Source organism: Saccopteryx bilineata, chromosome X, assembly GCF_036850765.1.
Source record: "Saccopteryx bilineata isolate mSacBil1 chromosome X, mSacBil1_pri_phased_curated, whole genome shotgun sequence".
Classification (NCBI taxonomy): Eukaryota; Metazoa; Chordata; class Mammalia; order Chiroptera; family Emballonuridae; genus Saccopteryx; species Saccopteryx bilineata.
This window is the reverse complement of record NC_089502.1, coordinates 109,059,274-109,087,010: the sequence shown is the minus strand read 5'-3', so window position 1 is coordinate 109,087,010 and position 27,737 is coordinate 109,059,274. Positions and strand designations below refer to the sequence as shown.

Here is a 27,737-nt window from a genome sequence, read left to right as displayed (position 1 = left end):
GAGGGGAAGAAAAACAGGTGGTCGCTTCTCCTGTGTGCCCTGACCGGGGATCAAACCCAGGACATCCACACACCAGGCCAACACTCTATCCACTGAGCCAACTGGCAGGGCCCTGATTTGTTCTTTCATTATGAGCATATTTTCTTTTATGTCCTTGAGCAGTTACAACAGCTGCTTTAAAATCCTCCTTTGCTAATTCCAACACATGGGTCATCTTGAGGTAGACTTTTCTCTTTTTTTGTGTGTGTGACAGAGAGAGACAGAGACAGAGAGAGGAACAGATAGGGACAGACAGGGGGAGAGAGAGAGAGAGAGAGAGAGAGAGAGAGAGAGAGAGAGAGAGAGAGAGAGAGAGAGATATGAAAAGCATCAATTCTTTGTTGCAGCACCTTAGTTGTTCAGTGACTGCTTTCTCATATGTGCCTTGACCAGGGGGCTACAGCAGAGCAAGTGACCCCTTGGCTCAAGCCAGCGACCACGGGGTTATGTCTATGATCCCATGCTCAAGCCAGTGACCCCGCGTTCAAGCTGGAAGAATCCGCGCTCAAGCCAGCAACCTAGGGGTTTCGACCCTGGGTCCTCTGCATCCCAGTCCAATGCTCTGTTCACTGTGCCGCTGCCTGGTCAGGCTGATTGCCTTTTCTCTTGAATGCGGTTGTGCAACATATGACCTGCAGGCCCAAATTTTTTAAATAAAATTTTATTGGAAGACAGCCATGCCCCTTGATTTATGTACTGTCTATGGCTGCTTTGTCACTACAACAGCAGAGTTATGCAGTTGTGACAAAAGACTGCACAGCCTGCAAGGCCTAAAATAAGTACTATTTAAGAAAACATTTTATTTTAACCCTGCCTTGAATAAGGGTAACATTTCCTTATTCCTTCAAATGTCCAGACATTGTGAGTGATATACAGTCAGACTTTGGAGTCTGTTATGTTCCAGTGAAGAATACTGATTTTTTATTTTAGAAGGCAGTTAATTTGGTAGAACCCAAACTCCAAACGGTCTTCCCTATGCTGGACAGCAGCTGAAATCCTCAGTTCATTTCGTTTTAGCTGAGTTTGTACAAAGAATCTGGATCCCCTTCTTGTGGCTATTTGCTTTCTAGGATTTCTGCCCTCAGTTTCCAGCTGTTGTTCAGAATGAACTCTGTCCTCCGATTCCCTAACCCCTGAGGGCTGAGGGTCTCCAAGTGAGTCTCAGCCCCCTTGCAGCACTGACTAGGAGTGCCCTAGGGCAAAAAGCATTACAAACAGGAAATTCACCTAAAGCAGTTTCCTTCTTCCAAGTATCAAGTTTCCTCCCGTTTCCACCTACAATACTTTCAGTCACTCTCTAGTACCTTTAAATACTTATTTTTTTAAATTTCTGTCCAGTTTTTAGCTGTTATCTGCAAGAGGGACTGTAGTCCAGTATGAGCTACCTCCCTACCACCAGAAGCAAATTAGCCAGGTAACTTTTGAACACAATAATTTTGATTCTATATCTGTAGTGAGATATATCCTAAGGACAACAAAAAGAAATCTTCAACTCCATTATTTTTATTGCTAGTAGTGATACTAATATTATAATTTAAAAAAGAGATTTTATTTATTTTTTTTAGAGAGGAGAGAGAGAGAGAGAGAGAGAAAGGGGGGAAGACTGGTAAGAATCAACTCATAGTTGCTTCTCATATGTGCCTCGACTGGGCAGACCTGGGTTTTTGAACTGACAACCTCAGAATTCCAGGTTGATACTTTATCCACTATACCACTGCAGGTCAGGCTAGTATTATAATTTAATAAGTATTTTACTTGTATTATAAGCTAAAACAAGTATGTTAATGTTAATTAGGAATCAATGTTTTCATTATAAGAAAAAGATATGTAAGGATAAAAATTAAAGTCAAACTTTCTAATGTTAAATTTCCATTGAAGATATTATTATGTATTCATGACTTTAAAAAGTTCTTTCAATATATTTTCTAGCTTTGTCCACTGAAAGGGCCTAGACTCAATGTCACCTCAACAAGAATGAGCACATTTAGCATCCAATTCTTAGATTCTAAATAGCATTTCCCCCTAAAAGAAAGCAGAGCTCTTGGAACCAGTTCTGAGGCAGGAAAAGCCTCGATGAAATATTTTATACCAGAAAGCAAAGAATCACTCAAAGACTAATTAATGAGGGTATTCCAAAAGGACAGAGGTGCCAGTATGAGAGAACTCTCACGGACTAAATTTGGGATATTATATTTTTTATCAAAAGAATAGGGACTGTAGCTGAATTGTAGAACATTTCATAAAACTCCATGAATCTATGCTGACATGAAAGAGAAAACAGCAAATATTTTGCCACCATTTGAGGTGCTCATTATACAGCTCCTTCCTCTAGAATTTGATAATTAATTTAGTAATTAAAGGCAAAGATTCCATACTTATACTGTCTTTTTAGAAGGAAATATAGTTCCTCTTTTCTTGATGAAATTTCTTTACTGAATGCAAATATTAGAAGTTAAGAAGAGATAACAGAATTAGAAAACCGACCATTTTGCAACCCTCAATGCAATAATAGATGCAGACAAAGATCATCAATGAATGCTAAAATCATTTAGGCGAATGGCTGCTGGAGAGCAGGATCTTCATATGGTGCCAAACCACCACACCACAGATTACTTATCAATTACAACAGGGAAGCTGTACATCCTCAATAGGAGATTAGGCAGTCACCTTCTTCAACCAAGTGGTAAATGTAGTATCAGGAACCACAGAAGAACCAGTGACTCTGATTCCAATAAAAAAATATGCTTACCCCAAATGTTTACCTACACAAGCCTGCAGATCTAACCTCTCATTTACAATTAATATAAAGGATAAACAGCAAAAGAGACAAATCTAGAATGTGGGCCCTCTGTAAGACAACAGGGCTGGTTGCTTCAAAAAGTCACAGGTGGACAGGAAGTGGGGAGGCTGTTCTTGTTAAAAGCAACAAAGGAAGCATATGCAAATGCAAGGTAATTGCTTATTACCCTCAATCAGCAATAAGAGACATTTGGGGGAAATCACAATTTGGAATGGCTGTCTGATAACATTAGAGAATTACTGTTAGTTTTTCAAGATATGCTTGGGACATTGTGCTTCTATTGGAAAATGTTCTGATTTTTAGATGTTTGCTTAAGTACTTTAGGGATGAAATGCCATACTGTCTGTGAATTCCTTTCAAATGGTCAGCGAAAGGATATAAAAATGCACACATCACCTGGCCTGTGGTGGCGCAGTGGACATATCGTCAACCTGGAATGCTGAGGTTGCCAGTTTGAAACCCTAGGCTTGCCCAGTGAAGGCACATATATGAAAGGCAACCAATGAACAACTAAAGTGAAGCAACTGTGAGTTGATACTTCTAGCTCACCCACTTCCTCTCTCTGTAAAAATCCTTATATCTTTTTGAAAATGCACATATCAATACAGATCAAGCAAATATGTCAAAATGTTAACAATTGTTAAATCTAAGCAGTGGACACACAGGCTTCACAATTTAGAAGAACAGATTTAGCTGAAATAAGAAAGAAAGTGAAAGAATGGAAGCTAACATATTTTTAAAAAGAACTGACAATAGACAGAAGTGTTCTTTTTTTCCAAGTGAGAGGAGGGGAGATAGACAGACTCCTACATGCACCCCGACCGGGATCCACCCAGCAAACACCCCCACCCTGGTCTGGGGCCGATGCTCCGCCCTTCTGAGGCCAGACAGGAGTGTTCTGAATGACCCCAGCATAGTCAATGAAAAAGATACAACTCTAGACATATTCTCATGAAATTTCAGGACACTAAAGAAAAAGAAAAAATTCTAAAAATTTTCCAGGGAAGAAGAGAGTAAAGAAGACCACCTACACAAGAACAACAATTAGATTGGCATCAGTTTGTTTTATTAGTGACTGTGTATGCTAGAAGACAATGGGAACAACACCTTGAAAGTTAGGAGGAAAAAACACTTTTAACTTGGAACCCTATTCTCAGTTTAAGAAAAGGGAATCCCCAGTTGATTTTGATGGGTCATTCTCCTTTGAGTGGTCCAGCAATTGTTATTCTAGACCTATAAAGAAGGAAATGTAATCTTCTCATTCCTTAGTAGGCCTTGTGGGGAACAGTATTTGCATATGTATAAGAATGTTAATTATGCTGACTGGCTTTCAACTTCAGAATTAACCTCTGACCACTCGCTGTGGCTGCAACACAGGGCATAAACATTAAAAATTGTAAGAATGGAGATGCTTAAGTCGAGCTTTTAGGAGGTAGAAGTCCACGGGGGGGGGGGGGAGCAGGGTCATTAATATCCTCATCTTATATAGAAGGAAAGTACCATATGGACTAAAACTGATGGAACGGGAACCACTGTTTAAAGTTACAGAGAAAATGTGAATATGAATCTCAACATGGGAGGTGATGTAAACTAAGCTGTCCTCTTTCATTTATTTTAGGGAGCTAATATAATTCCCCAAAGTTCGCAAATCAACAAAAATATGTAGGCAAATGATTTAGTTTTGAAGATAACCATCAAAGAAACAAAAAAGTAGAAACAGTTAAAAGCTGTCGTCTCATGCCTGACCAGTGGGTACAGCATCAGCTTGGGACGCTGAGGACCCAGGTTCGAAACCCCGAGGTCACCAGCTCGAGCACAGGCTCACCAGCTTGAGTGTGGGGTCACCAGCTTCAGCGTAGGTTCATAGACATGACCCCATGGTCACTGGCTTGAGCAAGGGGTCACTGGCTCAGCTGAAGCCACCGGGTCAAGGCACATATGAGGAAGCAATCAATGAACAACTAAGGTGCTATAACTGAGTTGATCCTTCTGATCTCTCTCCCTTCCTGTCTGTCCTCTCTCTCTCTTTCTAAAGACTATTTTTATTCATTTTTAGAGAGCAGAGAGAGAGTGAGTGAGTGAGCAAGCAAGTGAGGAGGAGGAGCAGGAAGCATCAACTCCCATATGTGCCTTGACCAGGCAAGCCTGGGGTTTTGAACTGGTGACCTCAGAGTTCCAGGTGGACGTTTTATCCACTGTGCCACCACAGGCCAGGCTCTCTCTCTTTAAAAAAAAAAAAAAAAAAAAGCTGTCATCTCTGGGTCATGGAATTGGAAGTAATATACTGTTGTTTTCACCATAACCTCTTTTGAAAGAGGTTGTTACTGAGTGGCTGTACTATTTTGATAAAACTCAAAATCCAAACAACCTAGCCCTTAATACATTAGTTCCCTACTGCTCTGATGTTAGCATCAAAAATCCTGCACCCAGCCTGTCAACCTCTCTGTCCAAATCTGTCATCCTCAACCCCTACCCCTGCTCTGTTTCAACTACACAGGGCTTCTTAAGGGCCTCAGATGGCTAAGCTCCTACAAGACCTAGGGGGAAGGGAGCTTCACACAGGCTTTTCCCCTTTGGAAAAAAAAAAAGCTCTCTTCCACTCTGCACCTTGCCCAACACTTCTCTTCACCCCTTGATTTCCAGCTTTGGCACTGCCTCCTTACCCCTCCCAAGGCTGGGGCTGTTTCCTCATTATACATGATCACAAGCCCCTCAAATTTGTCCTCCAGAGCACTTAACCCACTGTATTATATAATTACTTATAAATTATGTAAAGTCTGTCCCTTCTGCCAGACTTAGGCTCTATGAGGAAAGGTAACCAGCAATCTGTCTCAGCGCCTATGGTACTGTAGACACCTGACTCCACCGCGGAATGAATGGCTGGGTGACAGCCCGATAAACTGCAGAGCCTTTGGCATGGAGTAGCAAGGAACTCAGTACCTAAACTAAACTGTAATGGCTAGATGAAAAAGCTACTCAATGTGAAACAATCAGAATTGAGTGTTATTTTAACAAATAGTCTTTTGAAACATATCATGTTTCATGAGTGTTAGTGAGGAAGCTGTTCAATATATTAGTGTTTTTCAACCGCTAGTCTGCAGACCAGTGCCGGTCCACAAAAGACTTAATTAATTACTCTGATGTTGTATAAAGACTATAGTCTAATCATTGGGACTGGCAGTTGAAAACTACTGCATTGTATCACCCAAAGTCCTGCTGCACCCATCTGAGATGTGACTTGTGGCTTAGATGGAGGTCTTAGCAGTGGAGATGGTTCTTGAGTACCTTCTGAATGTACATCCCCACAGAACTTGCTGGTGAATTAGAGGGAGGTGAAGGAAAGAGCAGAGTCAAGGACAACTGCTAGAATTTTTGATTGGTAATTGGGTGGATGCTGATGTTGTTTACTGAGCTAGAAAAGACAGGAGCAGATTTAAATAAGGGTAAAAAGCAAGAGTTCTGTTTGAGACTTATTAAGTCTGAGATGTCGATGAGCAACTAAAGTGAAGATACTGAAGAGGTCATCCAATGTGGGGCTTAAGAGGGAGGTCAAAGATGCAGGCACACAGTGAAATCGTCAGCACAGAACTGTACTTGTCATTCAGAGCAATGAAATCAGACACAATGGAAACGCTTTTAATTAAATCAAGGCATATGCCTGACCTGCGGTGGCGCAGTGGGTAAAAGCGTTGACCTGGAACACTGAGGTCGCTGGTTCGAAACCCCGGGCTTCCCTGGTCAAGGCACATATGGGAGTTGATGCTTTCTGCTCCTCCCTCCCTTCTCTCTCTCTCCGTCTCCTCTCTCTAAAATGAATAAATAAAATCTTAAAAAAAATAAATCAAGGCATAGCTATCAATGAAATGTCATGTGGTTATTAAAAACGATGGTGTAAAGACATTATCCAGATGTTATCTATCTGTAGATAGCAGATTTATGAGCAATTCTTACTTTTCTTCTTCATATATATGTGTGTGTGTATGTGTGTATACAGCATATTTATTTTTTAGCGAGGAAGAAAGAGAGAGAGAGAGAGGAGAGAGGAAGGGAGGAGAGGGGAGGGGAGGGGGAGGGAGATGAGAAGCATCAATTCTTTGTTGAGGCACCCAATTTGTTCATTGATTGCTTTCTCATATGTGCCTTGACAAGGGGGGGGGAGCGCTCCAGCCAAGCCAGTGACCCCTTGCTCAAGCTAGCAAACTTTGGGCTCAAGCCAGCAAACTTGGGCTTCAAGCCAGCAACCTTTGGGTTCAAGCCAGCCACCATGGGGTCATGTCTATGATTCCACACTCAAGTCCAGTGACCTGGCACTCAAGCTGGTGAGCCTGCACTCAAGCCGGATGAGCCTGTGCTCAAGGCGGCGACCTTGGGGTTTCGAACCTAGGTCCCCAGCATCCCAGGCTGACACTCTATCCACTGTACCATTACCTGGTCAGGCTCTTCCTATATTTTCTTAAAAAAAATTTTTTGTGGCCTGTGGTGGCACAGCAGATAGAACATTGACCTGGAATGGTGAGGTCATCAGTCGAAACCCTGGGCTTGTGCTGTCAAGGCACATGTGAGAAGCAACGACTACGAATTGATGATTCCAATTCTTCCACTCCTCCCCCCACCCTACTTCTCTCTCTCCTCTAAAATCAATAATTTAAAAAATGTATTTCCATCAAACAGATATTACTTTTGCAATAAGAAAATACAATTAAGCCCTGGCTGGATAGCTCAGTTGGTTAGAACATTGCCTCAAAGCATAGGGGTTTAAAAAAAAAAAAAGCATAAGGGTTGCCGGTTTGATCCCCAGTCAGGGCACACATAGGAGCAGATCGATGTTCCTGTCTTTCTCTCCCTTCCTTGCTTTCTCTAAAATCAATACAATAAACATTAAAAAAATAAAGAAAATACAATTAAATTATTTTTATTTTAGGGAAAAATGATATAAACCTGTTTTTACTGACACATGTAGTTAGATATCTACAATACATTAAGGAAAGAAGGCAAGTTACAACTACACATACTATATGAACCTATTTACCTAAATAATATGTATGCATATTAAGAATTCTTAAACAGTTTTAGTTGCATTACACTTTGCACAGTATCTGTAAAACAATAATGTGTTCATAAAAACATCTGACACAATAATTTGAACTAAACTTTAAATGTTATTTTATCTCCCTTTATTGCATCTATTCTTTAGGGCTTTCCTTTGTCTCTTTCCCCCACATACTGACTACTCAGTGCTAGCTGTTCTTCTATTTGCAGCTGCATGTATGTATGTACATAATAGACACTTTTTTCCTGTCATAAACCCTTTTGATCCTCTGGACACCCCCTCAGAAGAATGCTTTGAAATGCATAAAATAAAATGCATAGAAATTGATTAACAATATACTTTGAGAATAGGAGCTAGAATAACATGTGTTTCTTTAGTAAATCATTAAATAACCAGATCTAGAGGTGGGTCTAATAACTATCAAAAGTTTGCAGTCGTGAAGAGCACAAATGGTATTTCAAAACATCTGTAAACTATAATATGATAGGACAACATCTTTGATCTCTATTGGTGATAAAATCACAAGATACTCCTAACACTACCATGGTTTGTTGCCTACAGTCATCATGGAAGGAAATGTGAATTTTTAGTGAGAGGTTAGTGAAAATAAAGATGAAGTGTTTTTCCCATCCAAGGTCACAGAAACCTGAAATTTAAGTCTTTTTTTTTTTAAGTGAGAGGAGGGGAGGGGAGGCAGAGACAGACTCCCGAATGCTCCCTGACCAGGATCCACCAGGCAGACCCCCTACAGGGCAATGCTCTGCCCATCTGGGGCCTTTGCTCCATTGCTCTGGAACTGAGCTAAATACTTTAGCGCCTGTGGCGAGGCCATAGAGCAATTCTCAGCGCCCAGGGCCAACCTACTGCAATGTAGCCTTGGCTGCGGGAGGAGAAGAGGTGGGGAGAAGGGGGGGAGGGGAAGAGGGGAAGAGGGGAAGAGGGGAAGGGGGAAAGAGAGAGAGAGAGAGAGAGAGAAGGGGAGAAGGAGGGGTGGAGAAAAAGATGGTCACTTCTCCAGTGTGCCCTGACTGGGAATCAAACCCAGGACTTCCATAAGCCATGCCAACACTCTACTACTGAGCAACCAGCCAGGGCTGAAATTTAAGTCTTAAATCTGAGTCAGAGCCCTCAGGTCTAGAAAAATACACACAAAATAGTAACAGTAGTTATTCTGCCTGGAATTTCCAGAGTGATTTCTATGTGCATCTAAAATTTTTAAAAATATTTTTATTTATTGATTTTAGAGAGAGGAAGGAGAGAGAGAAAGGAGCAGGAAGCACCAAACTCATAGTTGCTTCTGGTATGTGCCAAGCCCAGGGTTTCCAACCAGCAATCTCAGTGTTCTAGGTGGATGCTTTATCTACTGTGCTATTAATGGCCAGGCTGCATCTAATTTTTTTAGTGTTTTACTTGTGTAATTAAAAAATAAATACTATGTTTCTTTTTTTTTATTTTTTTATTTTTCCGAAGTTGGAAACCTGGAGGCAGTCAGACAGACTCCCGCATGCGCCCCACCGGGATCCACCCGGCACACCCACCAGGGGGCGAGGCTCTGCCCATCTTGGGGCGTCGCTCTGCCGCAATCAGAGCCATTCTAGCATCTCAGGCAGAGGCCATGGAGCTATCCTCAGCGCCCGGGCAAACTTTGCCCCAATGGAGCCTTGGCTGCGGGAGGGGAAGAGAGAGACAGAGAGGAAGGAGAGGGAGAGGGGTGGAGAAGCAGATGGGCGCTTCTCCTGTGTGCCCTGGCCAGGAATCGAACCCGGGACTCCTGCATGCCAGGCCGACGCTCTACCACTGAGCCAACTGGCCAGGGCCTTAAATACTATGTTTCTATGTGATTTGTTTTAATAACCTGGAAGAGTGGCTAAGAAATTTTATACAGTTGCTTACAAGCCATATTAATATTTTTTATAGGGTGATTCCACTTAAAAAATTACTTTCACCCTTCCCTAATCACTTAAGTATTGACAACTTTAATCATTCCCATGTTCTTGTAAGTATAGAAAAAAAATCATTAGAATTATTTACTCTGGAGTTAAAAAGGACAAAACGACAAATTGTCAAAACTGCAGACGTTCGTCTATTTTTTTTGCCAAATGTTAAGTCCAAAAACAGCTGAAAATATTAGAGTAAATTAGATGTAATATGGACTAATACCTTCTGTTGTTTACAAAAACCAGAAACACATGAAAATTTATATTTAAAAATAATGTGTAGACAAATTTAAAATACAACTTATCAAAATAATGTCAAAACTTAAATGCCACTAGAAGCCCCAGAAAAAACAAAATGCTTTAATATTTTCAAAAAACAACTCACACATGCCTGACCAAATGGTGGTGCAGTACACAGAGCATTAACCTGGGACACTAAAGACCTAGGTTAGACTCCCAGAGGTCATCGGCTTGAGAGCGGGCTCATCTGGCTTGAGCATGGGATCATAGACATGACCCCATGGTTGCTGACTTGAGCCCAAAGGTCACTGACTTAAAGCTCAAGGTCACTGGCTAAAGCAAGGGGTCACTGGCTCAGCTGGAGCCACCCTCTTCCCCATTAAGGCACGTATAAGAAGCAATCAATGAACAACTAAAGTGCTACAACTACGAGCTGATGCTTCTCATCTCTCTCCCTTCCTGTTTGTCTGTCCCTGTCTGTCCCCCTCAACCCCCGTTTAAAAAAAAAAGAACTCACATACAGGAAGTCAACTTATGCTTAAGCAGCAATGTAGAATGTTGCAAAGGAGATGGAAACAAGGAGAAATATGCATATCTTAAAAGCCTGCTTTGCTTTCTTTCAAATCTAAAAATAAAACCTTCAGGCCCTGGCAGGATAGCTCAGTTTGTTAGAGTATCATCCGGAAGTGCAGAAGTTGCTGGTTCCATCCCCAGTCAGGGCACATACAGGAGCAGATGCCTCTATCTTCCCTTTCCTCTCTCTATAAAAAAAATCAATAAAATTAAAAAAAAACACTTCAAACTGCCTTATTAATAAGTTTAGACCCTGACTGGTTGGCACAGTGGATAGAGCATCGGCCTGGCATATGGACATCCCAGTTTCAGTTCCTGGTCAGGGCACACAGAAGTGATCATCTGCTTCTCTCCCCCCATATCCCCCCTCCCACAGCTAGTGGCTCAACTGGTTCGAGTGTCACCCTAGGTGCTGAGGATAGCTCACTGGTCTGAGCATTGGCCTCAGGCACTAAAAATAGCTCGGCTGATTTGAGCACCGGCTCAAGACAGGGGTTACTGGGTGGATCCCAGTCAGGGTGCATAAAGGAGTCTGTCTCACTATCTCCCCTCTTCTTACTTAAAAAAAAAAAGTATAAAAAGTGGATGTCATTTTTGTGGAAGGCTTTAACAAGCACAGAAATAAAAATATCTTCTCAGTTAATAGGACCAAAGGATATAAACATAAACCAATCCTTATTCCTCCACAATTCCATTTTCCCTCAGGGTTCTGGTGGGGCTGCTACTGTAAAGATGTTTCTACAGCACAAGAAGGCACAGTAAATAAATGAAGGTGTGCACAGAGCAAGCATGAAGTGAAAACAGCAAGTTGCAAAATGTTACATACATGATACCACGCTGTAAATTTGCAAAAACACTTGTGAATGTTATATATTGGTCATGTATAACACAGCATAAAACTTGCATGGAAACTATCCCCATCACCTTTGGGGAACAGGCTACCTTGGGGAGGCAGGGCAGCAAGTGCAACTAGGGGCTGGGATTTTGCTGGAGCTGTCACATTTGCGTTTCAGAAAAGGAGGCTGATATAAACTGGACAAACTGATACTATTTCTGAAATCCAAGTAGAAAGTACCTGAGTAGCTACCACATGAACAGAATGCAGGGGCCAAGGAGAAAGAGGGCAGGGAGGACTGTAGGAAAGCAGGGCCTCAAAGGCAGGCACACAGCCTGACCTGTGGTGGCACAGTGGATAAAGTGTGGACCTGGAATGCTGAGGTTGCCGGTTCAAAACCCTGGGCCTGCCCGGTCAAGGCATATATGGGAGCTGATGCTTCCTGCTCCTCCCCCCTTTCTTTCTCTCTCTCTCTTCTCTAAAATGAATAAAAATAAAAAATAAAAATAAAAAGGCAGGCACACAGAGGAGTGATGAGAAAGGCTCCAATCCCACCTGCTTAGCCCAGGCTTGCAGGGATTACAGTGCATCATCCACAGTGGCTTGTCAGGGTGGACCTGATCCTCAACAAGCCAGGAGCAAGCTTGCTTACAGACTGCTTCCTTCCCAATGAAAGTCTTGGTGTAAAAAAACAAAAAACAAAACAAAAAAACCTTTAAAAAATCAGAACTAAGCAGTCAGTTTGATATTATAGTAGACTTACACATCATGCAAGCTCCTGCTTTCCTCTCAGTATTGAATTAATTGAGTTATCAGGAAATTAAGTGTACAGGAGGATGGAAAGCCCTCTTATAGGTCCTCCAGGATCTCCTGGGGCAGAAGGTTCCATGAAGAGACCTGGATTGGGACCCCTCGGGGCCTGATGAGTTGGAGGGAAGTCAGCTCTGGACAGATGGACTCCAGCGCAGTTGAGGGGTGGAAAGGGGACACGATGGATGTCCAGAGCGCATCACATTATCTTCTAGGTCTTAAGAACATCTCTGTGTATGATGCAGCTTGGGAACAAAGACTGAGACTATTCAGCACAACTGGTAAGGCTGTGTCTGATTTCCTACCAGCACACTGCAAACAGAACTGTTCCCAGGCCCCAGATGACATGCTCCACCTGTCTCACCTCCACACTCCAAACTCCTGAGACCTGGCCAAACAGTTCTCTCTTGCCTAAGCCTCCATTTGTACTGGCCTCTCTTCACTCAGACTTTCTCCAGAACTAACTAATGTCTTGGGGGGGGGTCACTTTTCAAAGAAATCACTTCCCTCATTTAGGTGGGACCCCTCTAAAGTTTATGTGCTCCCTCAGTGGCCAGTATTTCTCTATTGTAGCATTTAGCCGCTGGATCTTCCTTTAGCTCATTAAGACTACTAAGGGTGAGAGACAGTCCCTAGCATCTAGGACAGCAACTGACCCCTAACAGATGATCAATTAGTATAGGGTAAATAAATAAAGTATTACTATATAAATATAATAGTGAAAGAGAAATGAAGCAACAGCAATCTGGTCCTGAATATTTCCAAGATACTATTCTTTATGCATATTATAATTCAAAGAAGACAAAAAGTCCAGCAGCCATGAAGACTCTTCAACCCTGAGTCCCAAGGAGTCACTGCAACATAGAACAGTATCAAAGTAAAAATGATCCCTTTTTTTCTAAGTTTCACAAGTGAGAACTGGCTGAAGTTCCTCTTGCCAACCAAAGGGTCCTACCTCATAGGTTCTGCTCACACAAGGTCACTTCTGATAAAATGGAAGCTTCTGAAGTTCTGCTTTCTAGTGCTGTTAAAAACTATGTCTCCCTATAATAATTAACAGCTCTCTAATCCTTACAATAGCCTTGCAGTCATATGTAGTTTTTTTCTTTGAAACTGTGCAATTAAAAGGCCACCTTTGATCTATCAATATCTATCAAAGTTTAAAATGCACATACCCATTGATCGAGCAAGTCCCCTCTCTAAGAATTTCACCTACAAATATACTTGACTGTAAGCAAAATGTTATATGTAAACTATTCACTACAACATCAATGAAGTTAAAATGGAAACATAAATATCCATCAATAAAAAACTAGTTAAATAAATTATAGCGCATCTATATAATGGACTACTAACCAAACTCCTAAGAAGAATGATATAGGTCTACAGGAACTGATACTGAACAATCTCCAAGATACATTAACTAAAGTGAATAATGCCTGATCAGGCAGCGGCACAGTGGATAGAGTGTCAGCCCAGGACGCTGAGGACCCAGGTTCGAAAACCTGAGGTCCCCAGCTTTGAGTGCAGGCTCATCTGGCTTGAGTGCAGGCCCACCAGCTTGAGCATTGGGGTTGCCAGCTTGAGCATGGGATCACAGACATGACCCCATGGTCACTGGCTTGAGCCCAAGGCTGTTGGCTCAGTTGGAGCCCCCAGGTCAAGGCATATATAAGAAAGCAATCAATGAACAATAAGGTGCTGCAACTATGAGTTGATGCTTCTCATCTCTCTCCCTTCCTGTCTGTCTGTCCCTCCCGCTCTCTCTCTTGCTTTAAAAAAAAAGGTAAAACATATCTTCAATCCAAATCAGGATTCCACTTCAGTTTTGAGGATATTTATTAGATTTAAATGATGTTAGTTGTAAAAAACTATACTTGTTCCCCTAAGAACATATTCACCAAAAGCCTGTCTTTGTATTTATCAGCCTTTACAGAAAAGCTTCAAACTCATCATAGAAGAAAATTACCATTTTTATCAGTACGTAGCTTTTATTCTATCATAACAATGAAGCTGGCTGAATATAGAACTGTTTCAACAGCAAAAAGCCCTCATCATAATTCAACACAAAAATCAGCCCACAATTATATGAGTTATAAAACAAACTATGCTTTATGTTGCAGTCTACCCTAAAGCTAAAATTTATATATCAGAATTACACACACATAGCTTCTGAATTCCTACTAGATTATCTAAAGCCTACTTTAGTGAAGATCCACTATTTTCTTAAATCTTCCAGAATGGGCACTGCAGCCCATCACTTCTATAGCTCTGCCCCCAGTCAAGGAGAAGGCAGCACTTGCAAGGTCCAGCACTACTCCTGGCTCAGAGCAGGGGCTCAAATATTTGTTGAGTGAATGAATAAATGATATCTGCTGATAGGCTTGCCATCGAGAGTAAGAAATGCTTTGTTCACTTGAAGTCAGCACATGGTAAGGTGAAAACCATTCCATTGGTTCACCAAATAGCTATGACACAACTGGCTAAGTGGGCTCTAGACCTCAGCCCATCCTAAAGTTCAATACAAGTAGAGGTATTTTAAGAAACCATATAAAATACATAGGACAACTTATGTATAAGATCCTTCTGTACATATCAAGTATGAATATGTGAATACAGTATATCAAGTTTTTGGGAAAAAATAAAATATAGATGAATACTGATGTGTTCTTAGGGTAGGGAAGGATTTTCTAAGTATAAAAACAAAAGGAGAAATTGTAAGAGAAATCTTACATATCAACAAGACAATCAAATGATATATGACAAAGTAGGAAAAGTATCTGCATAACGACAGAGAACATCCTTAATACATGATTAAGAGTTCCTACAAATTGTCTTAAAATATTCCAATGGAAAAATGAATGCAGAACAAGAACAGACAACTCACAAAGACCAAATACAAATGGCCAATGATTACTAAGGTTCAGTCTCAGTAATAACCCAAGGAGCACAAGTTTAAAAGATGGAGAGCCAATTCTGGGAGGGTATGGGGAAATGGCACTTTCTCAGACTGTGTGGGAACTGGGATAGCCATTTAGGAGGGCAATGTCGTGGTACCCAACAGCAACTCCAAGTCTAGGTAGCTGTTCTTCAAAAAGACTGACACATGAGGAAGTTCAGTCCAGTAGTATCTTAAACAGGGGACCACTGGGAAAACCAATAGGGGGATAATGCATACAGTAATTTAGCACTAGATCATGCTGCTATTTAACAAAAATGAGGCAGAGAGAAATGTATTATATGGATAGACAATGAATGTGTATACTACTACCTTAGTTTTGTTAAAAACACAAAAGATGCCATACAGTATGTGTATAGCTTGAGAAGGAGATTCAGAAGGATCTACGTTAAGCTATTAACAGTGGTTACTCTGGGTAGTGAGCTCAGAGAGTAATAGAGAGCTTGCACCTTTTTCATTGATATACTTTAAAATGGCTTGAATTTTACATAGAAGTTTATATTATCTTAAAAAAGAAAATTAATAAGATACAAGCACTTATTTACTAAAGACAAGTTCTATCTTTTTGAGTATTCCTCTCCAAGTTCCTTGAAGCTCAAATGGCCATGTCTTTCCCACTTATAATAAGAGATATTTTTTAAAACATCTCTTCCTTTCTATTATTTCTTAGAAGAAATTATTTAGAGTCATCACTGCCTATTTTATAAAATCCATTTGTAATCTTAGAAAAAGACTATTAAAAACACAAACTACCCCCTAGGTCTACCACCTACCAGAAGAAACCAATTTTACTGCCTGTATTACATTTGGTCTACACAATTTCTGAAACAATGCACAAAGCACCAGCCACACAACTCCCACCAGCATAAATACGTGGAGTACAAAGAATGTCCTGTCAGCAGGACCCAGGGCACACCCCACAGCAAAGGGGAATGGCAATCTGAGTCATAGGATCAGGAGTGAAACCAAATTTGGGACTTGGAGGCAGTGTGATGCTCTTCCCTTCTCTTCCACACCTTCTATTCTCTTCTGCCCAAACTCTGTCCATCTGTAATGGATGTCCACACAGTTTTAGAATGAGGTATCAGAAACCACTAGAGACACAACAAATGATAACGTGGGGGTCTCAGCTGGAATCACAATGGCAGCATAGGTATACACTCACATTTTTTTCTTAGGAAAAGAAATGGAAAAAAAATCACTTAGAATGTTTTGCCTTACCACATGGAATGTTTGAAATGCAGGCGTCAAAACAACAAATGTGTAGTGACCACTGATTTTTAAAAAGCTTGAGATATGAGCCTGACAGTTGAGAAATTAAGAAACCACTCATTTTTTACAAAATTAAAGTTCACACAATAGCACCGAAGTAGCCAAAAGTACGGCTGGCAGAGCACCTAACTATCAGACCTCCAATGGCTTGGATCCCCAGCTTTTCAAAAGGCATTCATTCTGCTCTAGAGTCTCAAGAGCCAGACGTGTGTCTGGGTGTCCTCTTTAGTTCCCATGGAAGGAGTGCAGCAAGTACATGCCATTAGCCATGGGCTCCACTGTTCTGACAGCTTTCCAGAGGCTATTCTTCCAGGGGACCAAACACCAATTCCCATATCTGAAAATGTATTACCACTGTTCACTAATGTTGACCAGGAAGTCATTTACCCAAAACCAAAGCAAACAAAGCACCATGCTAAAGACCACTGGGCAACAGCAGCTGAGGCAGGTGAAGAGCTCAGTCAGTGCTCTCAGCTCAGCTGACCTGCTTCAAGGTGAACTGAAGTTGCAGATCACCAGTTCCAGCTCTAATCTGACGCCCGCCCCTAGATCACACTGTGGCTACCAAGTAACCCTACCCAAACTGACCTTTCAGGGCTCAGGGAAGTGACTTTTTTTTATTATATGGCACAGTTTGGCACAGTTATGTCTTTAGTCTTTGGGGTACTTTTATACTGTCCAAGAGTAGTATATCTTGTTTTTTTTTCCTTTTTTTAAAAACAGATGGCCAAACCAGGACATATACTAAAAAAAAAAAAAGGAAGGTTACTTACCTGAGCCCTAACATTCCAGCTACCATGGAATCCTGTTGGAGCTGGTCTACAGAAGCAAGATGTATTCTGGGGAGTCACATGTCACATCAAAGCAGGAACTGGTGAGTCTGTATTTTTATGGAGCCTAAAACAAAGAAAATCGTAAGTTGAAAGCCCCCATTGTGCTGCACGACCTTTTTCCCAGGGCTACTTGGGACATTCTGAAGATAAACATATAGACAAAGTACTATGCTATATCCCAGCTTACTTAGCTAGAAACAAAGGACAAACTGCAAATTACTGGCACATAACACAAAGTGCTAAAATAAAGATTCATACATGTTAGAATTGACACTATCACAGATCTTGTCACCTCTGAAGGACACTTTGACACTATAAAGCATATCATTAGTGGTGATCTCTGAGAAGTATTTCTTGTACCCTGTCACACAAAAATACTCAGGGATAGAATACATGTTCAAGAGAACAGGCAATATTAAAATCTCATCCCCAAAAAACACATGAAATCTAGAGGCAAAGTCCTCCTTCCTTTTCAAGCAACTGAAGCTACAATAAACTGCTGTAACATGTAAAGGGGCTTTAACCCTAAGATTAAAAAGCAGTACCAATGGAAACCAAGTGCTCTGGGAGATCCAAAGCCATCCTCCAAAATATACAAGTCTGACTCAGAGCAATCCCTTTTTAAAAGCCTCTCAGATCAGTAAATTGCAATGTGCAACAAACTGAGTTAGTCTGATAGTTTCTCTTCTGCTTTTGAGTACATGTTCAGAAAAGGACGTTTTGTCATTACATTTTTCATCACTAAGATAACCATCATTTCCTTGTTAAAACCTAAACTTGTTCACATTAGCTAACCTCTGATACCTTATTGGCCCAAGAGTAGCACTTTTATCTTTAAAAAAAAGCCATCGCGCACAACTTAGAGACTATTCACACAATTACTTGTGTAATTAAACCCAGAGGAAGGGCAGTATCAACCAAGTCTTTTACTTAGAGCTGGTCTGACTCTGCCAGGAGAGTACCTAGAATTAGCTATTGAGGTACAGTGAGGCCTTACAACTAACTCCCTTAAACAGTTGAGTCACAGAATGCTTTAAAATCCTCTAAGTCAAGGTAACGGTATAACAGTATCACTCAGCTACATAACAAAAAACTGGTATCCTGGCTGGGAGGCCCTGGAAAAGCCAAAACTTCTCAAAGCCACAATTTTTTTTTTTAACTTATAAACTGAGTGAACTGGACTAAGGTACCTTCCAGGTCTGAAAGTTTATGATCTTTCTTAACTTTCTTAAGTTTAAGATTAACCCAAGATTTCATGGGGGAAAGAACAGTGCCAGAAAATGAGAGCAGTTAGGTGAAAACCCAATAAAGCAGTGATCTGCAGGTACATATATATAACACCCCCAGCTCTTAGGCAAGGAAGACAAGTGACCACTTCCTCAGGCTTGCTCCCCAGAGTCCAGACTTCTGCAGTAACAACAAAACAGCTATAGTGAGAACATATCCAGCAGACCCAACACAAGTGTGCCTTGAGAAAGCTACGAAGGCTAGGGTTTATTCTCTAACGGGATGGCCACCATGCCCTTTGACTGGGGGTACCCTGTCTGCTCCCAAATTCCCATTTCCCCTCAGGTCCCCTACACACCATACCTATCATCAAAGCAGTGGAATCAAGTATTTAAGCAATGGCATACAAGTCAAGTTTTCAGTAGGTAAAGGTTCCTTGCAAGAGAAAGGCAGAAGAGACCAGGTAAAGGCAGAGGAGCACAATCTTCGTGTAAGTGAGCCCAAATAAGAGAAAACCATTTATGTCTGTCCTAACCAAAACAAGGTAGAAGCACAGTGGTGACAATGGCAGTTTGCCTGAACACAGCTGATACTGGTACAGAAGCACTGAGGACAAGGTCCTTCCGCTGGAGCAGCAATAATGCTCTACCCAAGAAAATAAGGTTACATCTGTCGGCCACAGGAGGCTAGTCTCATGTCACCATAACAGAGGGCAGTAAATACAAGCAGGTGTCCTGCTAAACTCCCTGAAATTCATTGCCAGTCTAAAACTTGTTCTTTATTTCCCATGTGTTTAAAACACTAGTTACTACAAATGTCAAACATTTTCTGTGATTATTCCTCCTCACAGATACTCAGGCAGTCTGCCAACAAACTGCTCTTAGTCAATTAAAAGATTTCCACTAATATTCACCTTCATAAAAGCCTACTGGTTTCAGGACAGTTTATCATGCAAATAGTCCCAGGCAGGTACATTAGCAGTGGAAACTGGCCTTGAGCAGGAAGTAACAATTTTACCTCTGCTCTTGTTTATTCTAAGTTAAAGAAGTGGGCTTCTCATTCCATCTCCATGTGGGGGAAGGAGTATTTAGGTGGTGGCAACACCATACTGCACTCATTGAGCCAGTTGGTGTCAAACTCCACAGCTTGCCTCCCCACCGAAGTAGATTCAGTCACTCAGCAGCAGGGCAGGCAGGGAAACAGTAACTCTGGCTGGAAATTGCAAAGAGGATACAAAGTTGTATTCTAACCCCACCAAACACAAACAGCACAAAAGTTGGAGTAGGGTTTGACTGTATCATGTTCTGTCAAATGAAACAAAGACCTGGTACTCTAGGTTTAAAGCATTCCAGGCAAATTTGTAACAGTAAGAAATAGAACAGTGCCATAAGCCAATATGAGCAAGCAAGCAAGTGGTAAAAGGTTTCTTCAAGTTGTTAGGACATGCTGACTTCAGATGCCACTAGGAACTTTGCAAAGAAACTACATTCTAGAAGCTGCCTGTGCTGTTTAAAGGGCTGGGGGTATGACAAATAGCTCTAGCTGCAGGGCATCTGAGGAGGCAAACACATTGCCACAATGGCAAAACAAAGCAGAGCCCTTGTCCTGTCACATCTCAGGTCCAGATGTATACACCTTGGAAGTTTTGACAAGTGAGGCTTGTGTGTCTGTGTGCATGGACAAGATGTACCTCAGCAATCAGCCACCTAGCTGACATGCCACAAATGGGTGCTCTGTAATGACTTAATTAACTGTACTTTTACCAGATTGATTATGCCCTTTAAGCTTCTGACACGTGTAAGAACGAAAATAAAGGGAAGTGTTTCCTAGGCTTCCTGACTGGAATTTGAAGTAGAAGTCCTAAAAAAAGCCCATAAATAAGCTTATTTCTCTGAATCCCTGAGGGAAATTCCCAAAAGACCCAAAATTGCAGACCTTGTATTTTTAATAAGAGCCCACTATGTTTCAAAAGACCCTAGAGATCTGCTCTATCTTGTTAACTGCAATCACTGAGATCCAGATGAAAATTCCAGCCACAAAACCCAAATTTCTCTTCTAGAGTAATAACTGCCTATTAGCGAATTTTACTATCAAGGTCTGAATATGCTTCATTTTTCTAATATGACAAAGTGCCTACAACTTGTGAGTCCTACAAAGTCTAAGCCACTTAGCATCACACGCAGGTAGGTTTGGTTCCACGCTCACCAACCACCCCCTGAATTTGATCCTACTATCTCACAATTTACTGATCCCACACAGCAGACACACGTATGAATGGTTCCAGGAAGCCCATTCCTGTTCCTGGAAAAATAACCAGAAGCACACATTTGCCTGACCATGAGTCAGGAATATCAATTTTATGGTAAAGCCCATTTCTGCTGTGACCAAGCCACACCGAACACACAACAGAAGTGACTGCCACAGAAGTGTTCCAAAGCAAGTTTCCCCTCTCGGGTCCATACTTAGCAGTGTCACAAAGGATCTCTTCAGTGAGAGCACTCTTTTCAGATTCTTCACGATGACCTTAAGTCTTCGGTGCAAAACCACAGACACATTGCCACGCCACATAAAAGTCACCTGAGTTTCAGGTTGAGTGATTCAGTTCAGTTATAACCAAACAAAAAAGAAAATAAACTTTCAGGGAAAACTGACAGGAACCACAACAATGCGATGAAGCTGCCCCATGTGGTACTGGTGATCTTGGCGGTCCAAGACTATGGGAGCCTGTTACATGCTATGTCCCACTCCACTTATGTAACTGGAAGATCGCCGGCGAAGGGGGAAGGATAGGAGGGCGCTTAAATTCTGAGCCACGGCACCCCCAAAGACCCCAAGGACGCGCTTCCACTGAAGAGCTTCAGGTGCTGCCGGACACACAATCTCCTGACCACGGCTTCTGATCGGAACTAGAACAGCCTCTTTAGGATGAGTTGTGGGACCAGGAGCACACACAGTATGTAGTCCCGTTTGTGAGTGGACAATAATTTCCCCCTACTTGTTCCTGCTAGATGGGAAAGGAGATAGTGGACGACTCGCTCGCAATGAGGGCAGAAAGTCATGGAATGGGCCAGAAGGAAAAGGAGGCAAAGCCTGGAGATGGGGGTAAGAGCACGGGAGCCCTTGTGGCGCACTCTCCCGACAGGAGGCGGACTGCGCACGCGCGCCGGTGGGGGGGGCGAGTAACGGGAGAGGGGGTGCGCGAAGAAGGGAGAAGGGAGAGCGCGATCCAGGGAGAGGCCGGGGCCGCGGGCGCGCGACGGCGCCGCGGGCCCGAAGCCCCTAGAAGGGCACGACGCGCGCGCAGCTCGGACTAGCGAAGCCCCAGCGAAAGGGGCGCCCGCGGGTCTGGGGACCGGGATGCGCGCCGAAGGCGGGAGGGAGCGAAACGCCAGGCGAAGGCGGCCCCGGGAAGCCGCGGCGAGGACAGTCACCCGCGAGTGTGGGTGACGGGACGGGGGGAAGCCGTCACCGGCGGCGCCGGGAGGGGGGAGGGTAGAGAGGAGGGACGCCATCCGCCAGCAGTGTCGCCGACCCCGCGGGCCCCTCCCGCGCCACGTCCCGCCCCTACCCCCCGCCCCTCGGCAAGGGTCCCCGCCCGCGGCCGCTGCGGTCCCACTCACAGTCTCTCCTCCTCGCCTCCTCCTCCTCCTCCGCTTGGCGCGGCAGCGGCGGCGGCGGCCATTTTCCGGACGGCTTTTACCACAGCCCTCTCTCTCCGAGAGGAGGGAGCGCGCGCGCCTCCGACGCCGGGACCCCGCACGGCCGACGTCGCGCCCCGCCCTCCCGGCCGGCATGCACGCAGCTGCACCTGCGCGTCCGCGTCCCACCCCCAGTGCCGCAGCGAGCGCGCTAGCAATTGGGTGCGACGGCCGGGGTGGGCGAGGTCTCGGCGGTGGTGCCGGCAATTGGCGGGAGTTTGTGTCCATTCTGGCTAGGGAAAAGGGGGCGGGCACCCTAGCCAGCTGTCGATTGGCTGCCATTGGCCGTCATTTGGGAAAAAGAGGCGGCTAGGACACGAAGGGGCTGGTTTAGTAGGCAGAATTTGAATATTAAGGATTAATGCGCTCTTGCGGGTGCTAGGGCAAGGGAAGGCCTAGGCTCAGGCCTCCTGTTTGCGCAGCCCTCCTGGGCCATTGACGTTTTGTTCCCGAGTGCACCAAGGATGCTGCAATAAGTGTTTCACTGCACCCGCATTCTCTCAATACTACCACTTTTGGTAGAAGCGGCGAAGTTGCTTGCTCTGGAGCCTGACGTTGTTCCAACCTAGGGACCTTGATTTAAAAGTCCTGCCCACTGCATTCTTTCATCTCAGCTTTGCCATGAGTCACACTCACATAGAGGCAGGGAATAAACTGACAACGTATCAGAGCCCGGGCCTTCGTAAAACTGGTGGGGGAAAAGGGTACGTGCCAAACTGCATGAGATCTGTCACTGTTGGATCAGATGGTTTGGCAGAGGTGTGAAGAAGGGACAGTGGGAGAACAGAGGAACAGCACCAAGCTCTGCCTGGAGGGGAGGGGAGAGAGAAGACTTCCTAGAAGAGGTGATTTGGGAGCTAAGATCCAGCAATTCTGTTTTAGAAAAATACTTAAGAGTATGAGAAAAGTTTCAGCCAATAGGATGTTGAGGACAAGACTATTTATCAAGGCAACCTTATTCTTATTCCAGCCATCATCCAATTCATCCAGTGCTCCTTGTGCTAGTTCTATGATTAATGTGGAATCTTCTGATTCTGATTTGGCTTTCACCAATTCATTTATTAAACAGCTTCTGTGTAGTAGGCACGGTTCCAGGCTTTGGCTGCACAGTACTAAACAAGACAGCAAACTAACATTCTTATGTGGAAGATTTATGCTAAACATACAAATAAGTGTATAATATAATGTCACAAAGTGATAAGGGCTTTGAGATACATAAAACAGGGGTGAATGGGGTGCTATTTAGATATCCACAAGCTTTTTTGCCCTCATATTATTCCCCCATATGGTTATCTGGGGAGAGAACATTTCAAGCAAATTCAAACGTCCTGAGAAAAGATGATGCCTAGCATGTTGGGGGCTAACAAAGAAGCTTATGTGGCTAGAAAGGGAAAGTGTGTGTAGTTGGAGAGGCAGCTGGAGCCACCATGAAAACTGGGAGCTTATTCTGAGATGAGAAGCCCTTGGAGAATTTTGAACTGGGAGCTGACATCATCAGATCTGTGTTGTATGTGTAGTGTGGAGAACTAGCTGTGCTGGGAAAAAATTAGGAACAAGAGCCCAGTCAGGAGGTTCTGACAACAGTCTAGGAGAGGTGGTAATGGCTTTAACTAGAGTAGTAGCAGTGGAGATTCTGAGAAGTTGTGAGAGTCAAGCTGTATTTTCAAAATCAAGCAGAAAGGATTGGCTGTAGTGTATAAAGAAAGAGAAGAAATAAGCACGATTCCTGAGGTTTTGGCCCGAGCATTTGAGTAAATAGGTGCCTTTCACCATGATTGGGAAAATTAGAAAAAGCACGTTGGATGTACTGATCAAAAATTTTTTTGGCCATGTTAAGCTTGGGGTGCCTATTAGATGTGCAAGTGGAGATGTTGAGTAAGTAGTTGGGTCAACAAGCAACCAAGAAGTCAGCAAGCTGAACATCCGACTCAAGAAGGTATAAAAGGAACAGCATAGTAAACCTAGAAAAAGTAGAAGAGGCCCTCGCCTGTTGGCTCAGTGGTAGAGGGTCAGCCTGGCGTGCAGGAGTCCCGGGTTCGATTCCTGGCCAGGGCACACAGGAGAAGTGCCCATCTGCTTCTCCACCCCTCCCCCTCTCCTTCCTCTCTGTCTCTCTCTTCCCCTCCGGCAGCCAAGGCTCCATTGGAGCAGGGTTGGCCCCGGTGCTGAGGATGGCTCTATGGCCTCTGCCTCAGGCGCTAGAATGGCTCTGGTCACAACAGAGCGACCCCCCTGGATGGGCAGAGCATCACCCCCTGGTGGGCATGCCGGTGGATCCCGGTCGGGCGCATGCGGGAGTCTGTCTGACTGCCTCCCCGTTTCCAGCTTCAGAAAAATACAGAAAAAAAAAGAAAGAAAAAGTAGAAGAAAAATAGGATGAGCAGAAACAAGTGATAAAAAGGATTGAGAATATCAAAAGCTGATTCTTTGAAAAGATGAAAAACAAAAGCCAACCCTCTAACAAGCTAGCTATGAGGAGGGAAGAGACAATATTAGGAATGAAAAAGAGCCTATAGATACAATAGATTATACAATAGATGACAGATTACACATACATTTTAAAAGAATATTATGAACAACTGTGTGTCAGTAAATTAATAAACATAAGCACAATGAATAAATTTCTACAAAGCACAGCTTACCAAACTGACTCTGGGAACAGAAAACCTGGACAGACCCTCTATAACCACAAAGAAATTGATTATGTATTTTTTTTAATTTTTTAAAAGATTTTATTTATTCATTATAGAGAGGAGAGAGAGAGAGAGAGAGAGAAGGGGGGAGGAGCAGGAAGCATCAACTCCCATATGTGCCTTGACCAGGCAAGCTCAGGGTTTTGAACCGGCAACCTCAGCATTTCCAGGTTGACGCTTTATCCACTGCGCCACCACAGGTCAGGCAATTATGTATTTTTTAAATTTATTTATTCATTTTAGAGAAGAGAGACAGAGGGAGGGAGAGAGAGAGAGGGAGAAGGGGGGAGGAGCAGGAAGTATCAACTCCCATATGTGCCTTGACTGGGCAAGCCCAGGGTTTTGGTTTTTTGTTTTTTTTTTTTTTGTATTTTTCTGAAGCTGGAAACGGGGAGGCAGTCAGACAGACTCCCGCATGCACCCGACTGGGATCCACCCAGCATGCCCACCAGGGGGTGATGCTCTGCCCATCCGGGTCATCACTCTGCTACAACCAGAGCCATCTAGCACCTGAGGCAGAGGCCACAGAGCCATCCTCAGCGCCTGGGCCAACCCTGCTCCAATGGAGCCTTGGCTGCGGGAGGGGAAGAGAGAGACAGAGAGGAAGGAGAGGAGGAGGGGTAGAGAAGCAGATGGACACTTCTCCTGTGTGCCCTGGCCAGAAATCGAACCCGGGACTCCTGCATGCCAGGCCGACGCTCTACCACTGAGCCAACCAGGCAGGGCCAAGCCCAGGGTTTTGAACCAGCGACCTCAGCATTCCAGGTGGACACTTTATCCACTGCATCACCACAGGTCAGGCCTGATTATGTATTTTAAAAATCTATCCCCTCCAAAACAAGCTTGGATAGGTTTACAGATGAGTTCTACCAAATCTTTAATGACAGAAAAGAAAACAATCTCTCCAAACTTTTACGAGACGAATATAACTACCATAACGAGCCAATGAAAGTATGACACAGGATGCAGAAACCGGTATAAAAATCCTAGAAAAAAAACAATCCAGCAGTATATAATGATATAACTAAGTAGAGTTTTATTTTAGGAATGCAAGGATGGTTTAAAATTGGAAAATTAATTTAACAGATTTAAGAGGAACAATTTACATGATTACTTTAATAGATGCATCAGAAAGGTTTGATAAAATTCAGCACCTACTTATGAATTGAAAAAATAACAACTTAGAGAACTATGACTAGAAGGGAATTTCCTTAATCTAATCAAAGGTGTTTATAAAAGGACTTAGAGCAAACATCATATTTAATGGTGTTAAGTGGAAACAAAGCAAGAAACAGAATATCTACAGTGGAACATCATGTAAAATAAAACACATGTGTGCTTTTCCTCCCATTCTCTTTTAAACTTTATTCTTGGAGTTTCACTGTGAGGAGAAAGACCCATTCATCCCAAGTTGATTCCTTGGTTGTTAGGATGCAGACATAAAAATCCAGCTACTAATACAAAGCTGGAAAAAGTAATGGGGAAAGAAAAAATTCAACTCATTCTAGCTACAAAAATTATAAAACATTTGGAATAAACTTAATAAGAAAAGCCAAAAACTTCTATTAAAAACCTGTAAAACTTTACTGAAAAACATGAAGACCTGAAAAAAAAAAAAGAAACTACCAAGGGAAATCGACATAATAAAGATGTCAATCCTTCATAAATTAATTTGGAAATTCTTTGCTTGTATCAAAATCCAGGAATTTTTATAGACTGTGACAAGTTAATGCTAGATTGGGAAGAATAAGTATACAAGACTAGAAGTCAAGACATTTTTTAAAGAGAAAACCAAAGAAAGATCTTTTTTTTTTTTTTTTTTTTTTTTTTGCATTTTTCTGAAGCTGGAAACAGGGAGAGACAGTCAGACAGACTCCCGCATGCGCCCGACCGGGATCCACCCGGCACGCCCACCAGGGGGCGACGCTCTGCCCACCAGGGGGCGATGCTCTGCCCATCCTGGGCGTCGCCATGTTGCGACCCTCCTGGGTGTCGCCATGTTGCGACCAGAGCCACTCTAGCGCCTGGGGCAGAGGCCACAGAGCCATCCCCAGCGCCCGGGCCATCTTTGCTCCAATGGAGCCTTGGCTGTGGGAGGGGAAGAGAGAGACAGAGAGGAAGGCGCGGCGGAGGGGTGGAGAAGCAAATGGGCGCTTCTCCTATGTGCCCTGGCCGGGAATCGAACCCGGGTCCTCCGCACGCTAGGCCGACGCTCTACCGCTGAGCCAACCGGCCAGGGCCAAAGAAAGATCTTGCTAAAAATTCTTTAGTTTGAATAAATAAGACTAAAATGATACAATTTCATTCTTGCCATTGAAAAGTAGGAAAATGCATTAGAGTTTAAAGCATTTACTAGCACAACTAAAAATGGGTAATTTACAAAAAATGGGACTAGCCCTGGCCGGTTGGCTCAGAGGTAGAGCGTCGGCCTGGCGTGCAGAAGTCCTGGGTTCGATTCCCGGCCAGGGCACACAGGAGAAGCGCCCATCTGCTTCTCCACCCCTCCCCCTCTCCTTCCTCTCTGTCTCTCTCTTCCCCTCTCGCAGCCAAGGCTCCATTGGAGCTTGGAGCAAAGATGGCCTGGGCGCTGGGGATGGCTCCTTGGCCTCTGCCCCAGGCGCTAGATTGGCTCTGGTCGCGACAGAGCGACGTCCCGGAGGGGCAGAGCATCGCCCCCTGGTAGGAAGAGCGTCGCCCCCTGGTGGGCGTGCCGGGTGGATCCCGGTCGGGCGCATGCGGGAGTCTGTCTGACTGCTCTCCCCGTTTCCAGC

General features: G+C 43.4%; 1 protein-coding gene across 1 annotated transcript in view; it reads right to left on the bottom strand.

Moving 5' to 3' along the window:
- Positions 1-22,332, bottom strand: part of MECP2 (methyl-CpG binding protein 2) — a 99,079-nt gene extending 76,747 nt beyond the window's left edge. Inside the window, exon 1 of the mRNA XM_066250167.1 lies at positions 22,196-22,332. Within this exon, the coding sequence (XP_066106264.1) occupies positions 22,196-22,257 (62 nt within the window). The 5' untranslated portion in view covers positions 22,258-22,332. The remainder of the gene's footprint in view (positions 1-22,195) is intronic.
- Between the last annotated feature and the right edge of the window lie 5,405 nt (positions 22,333-27,737).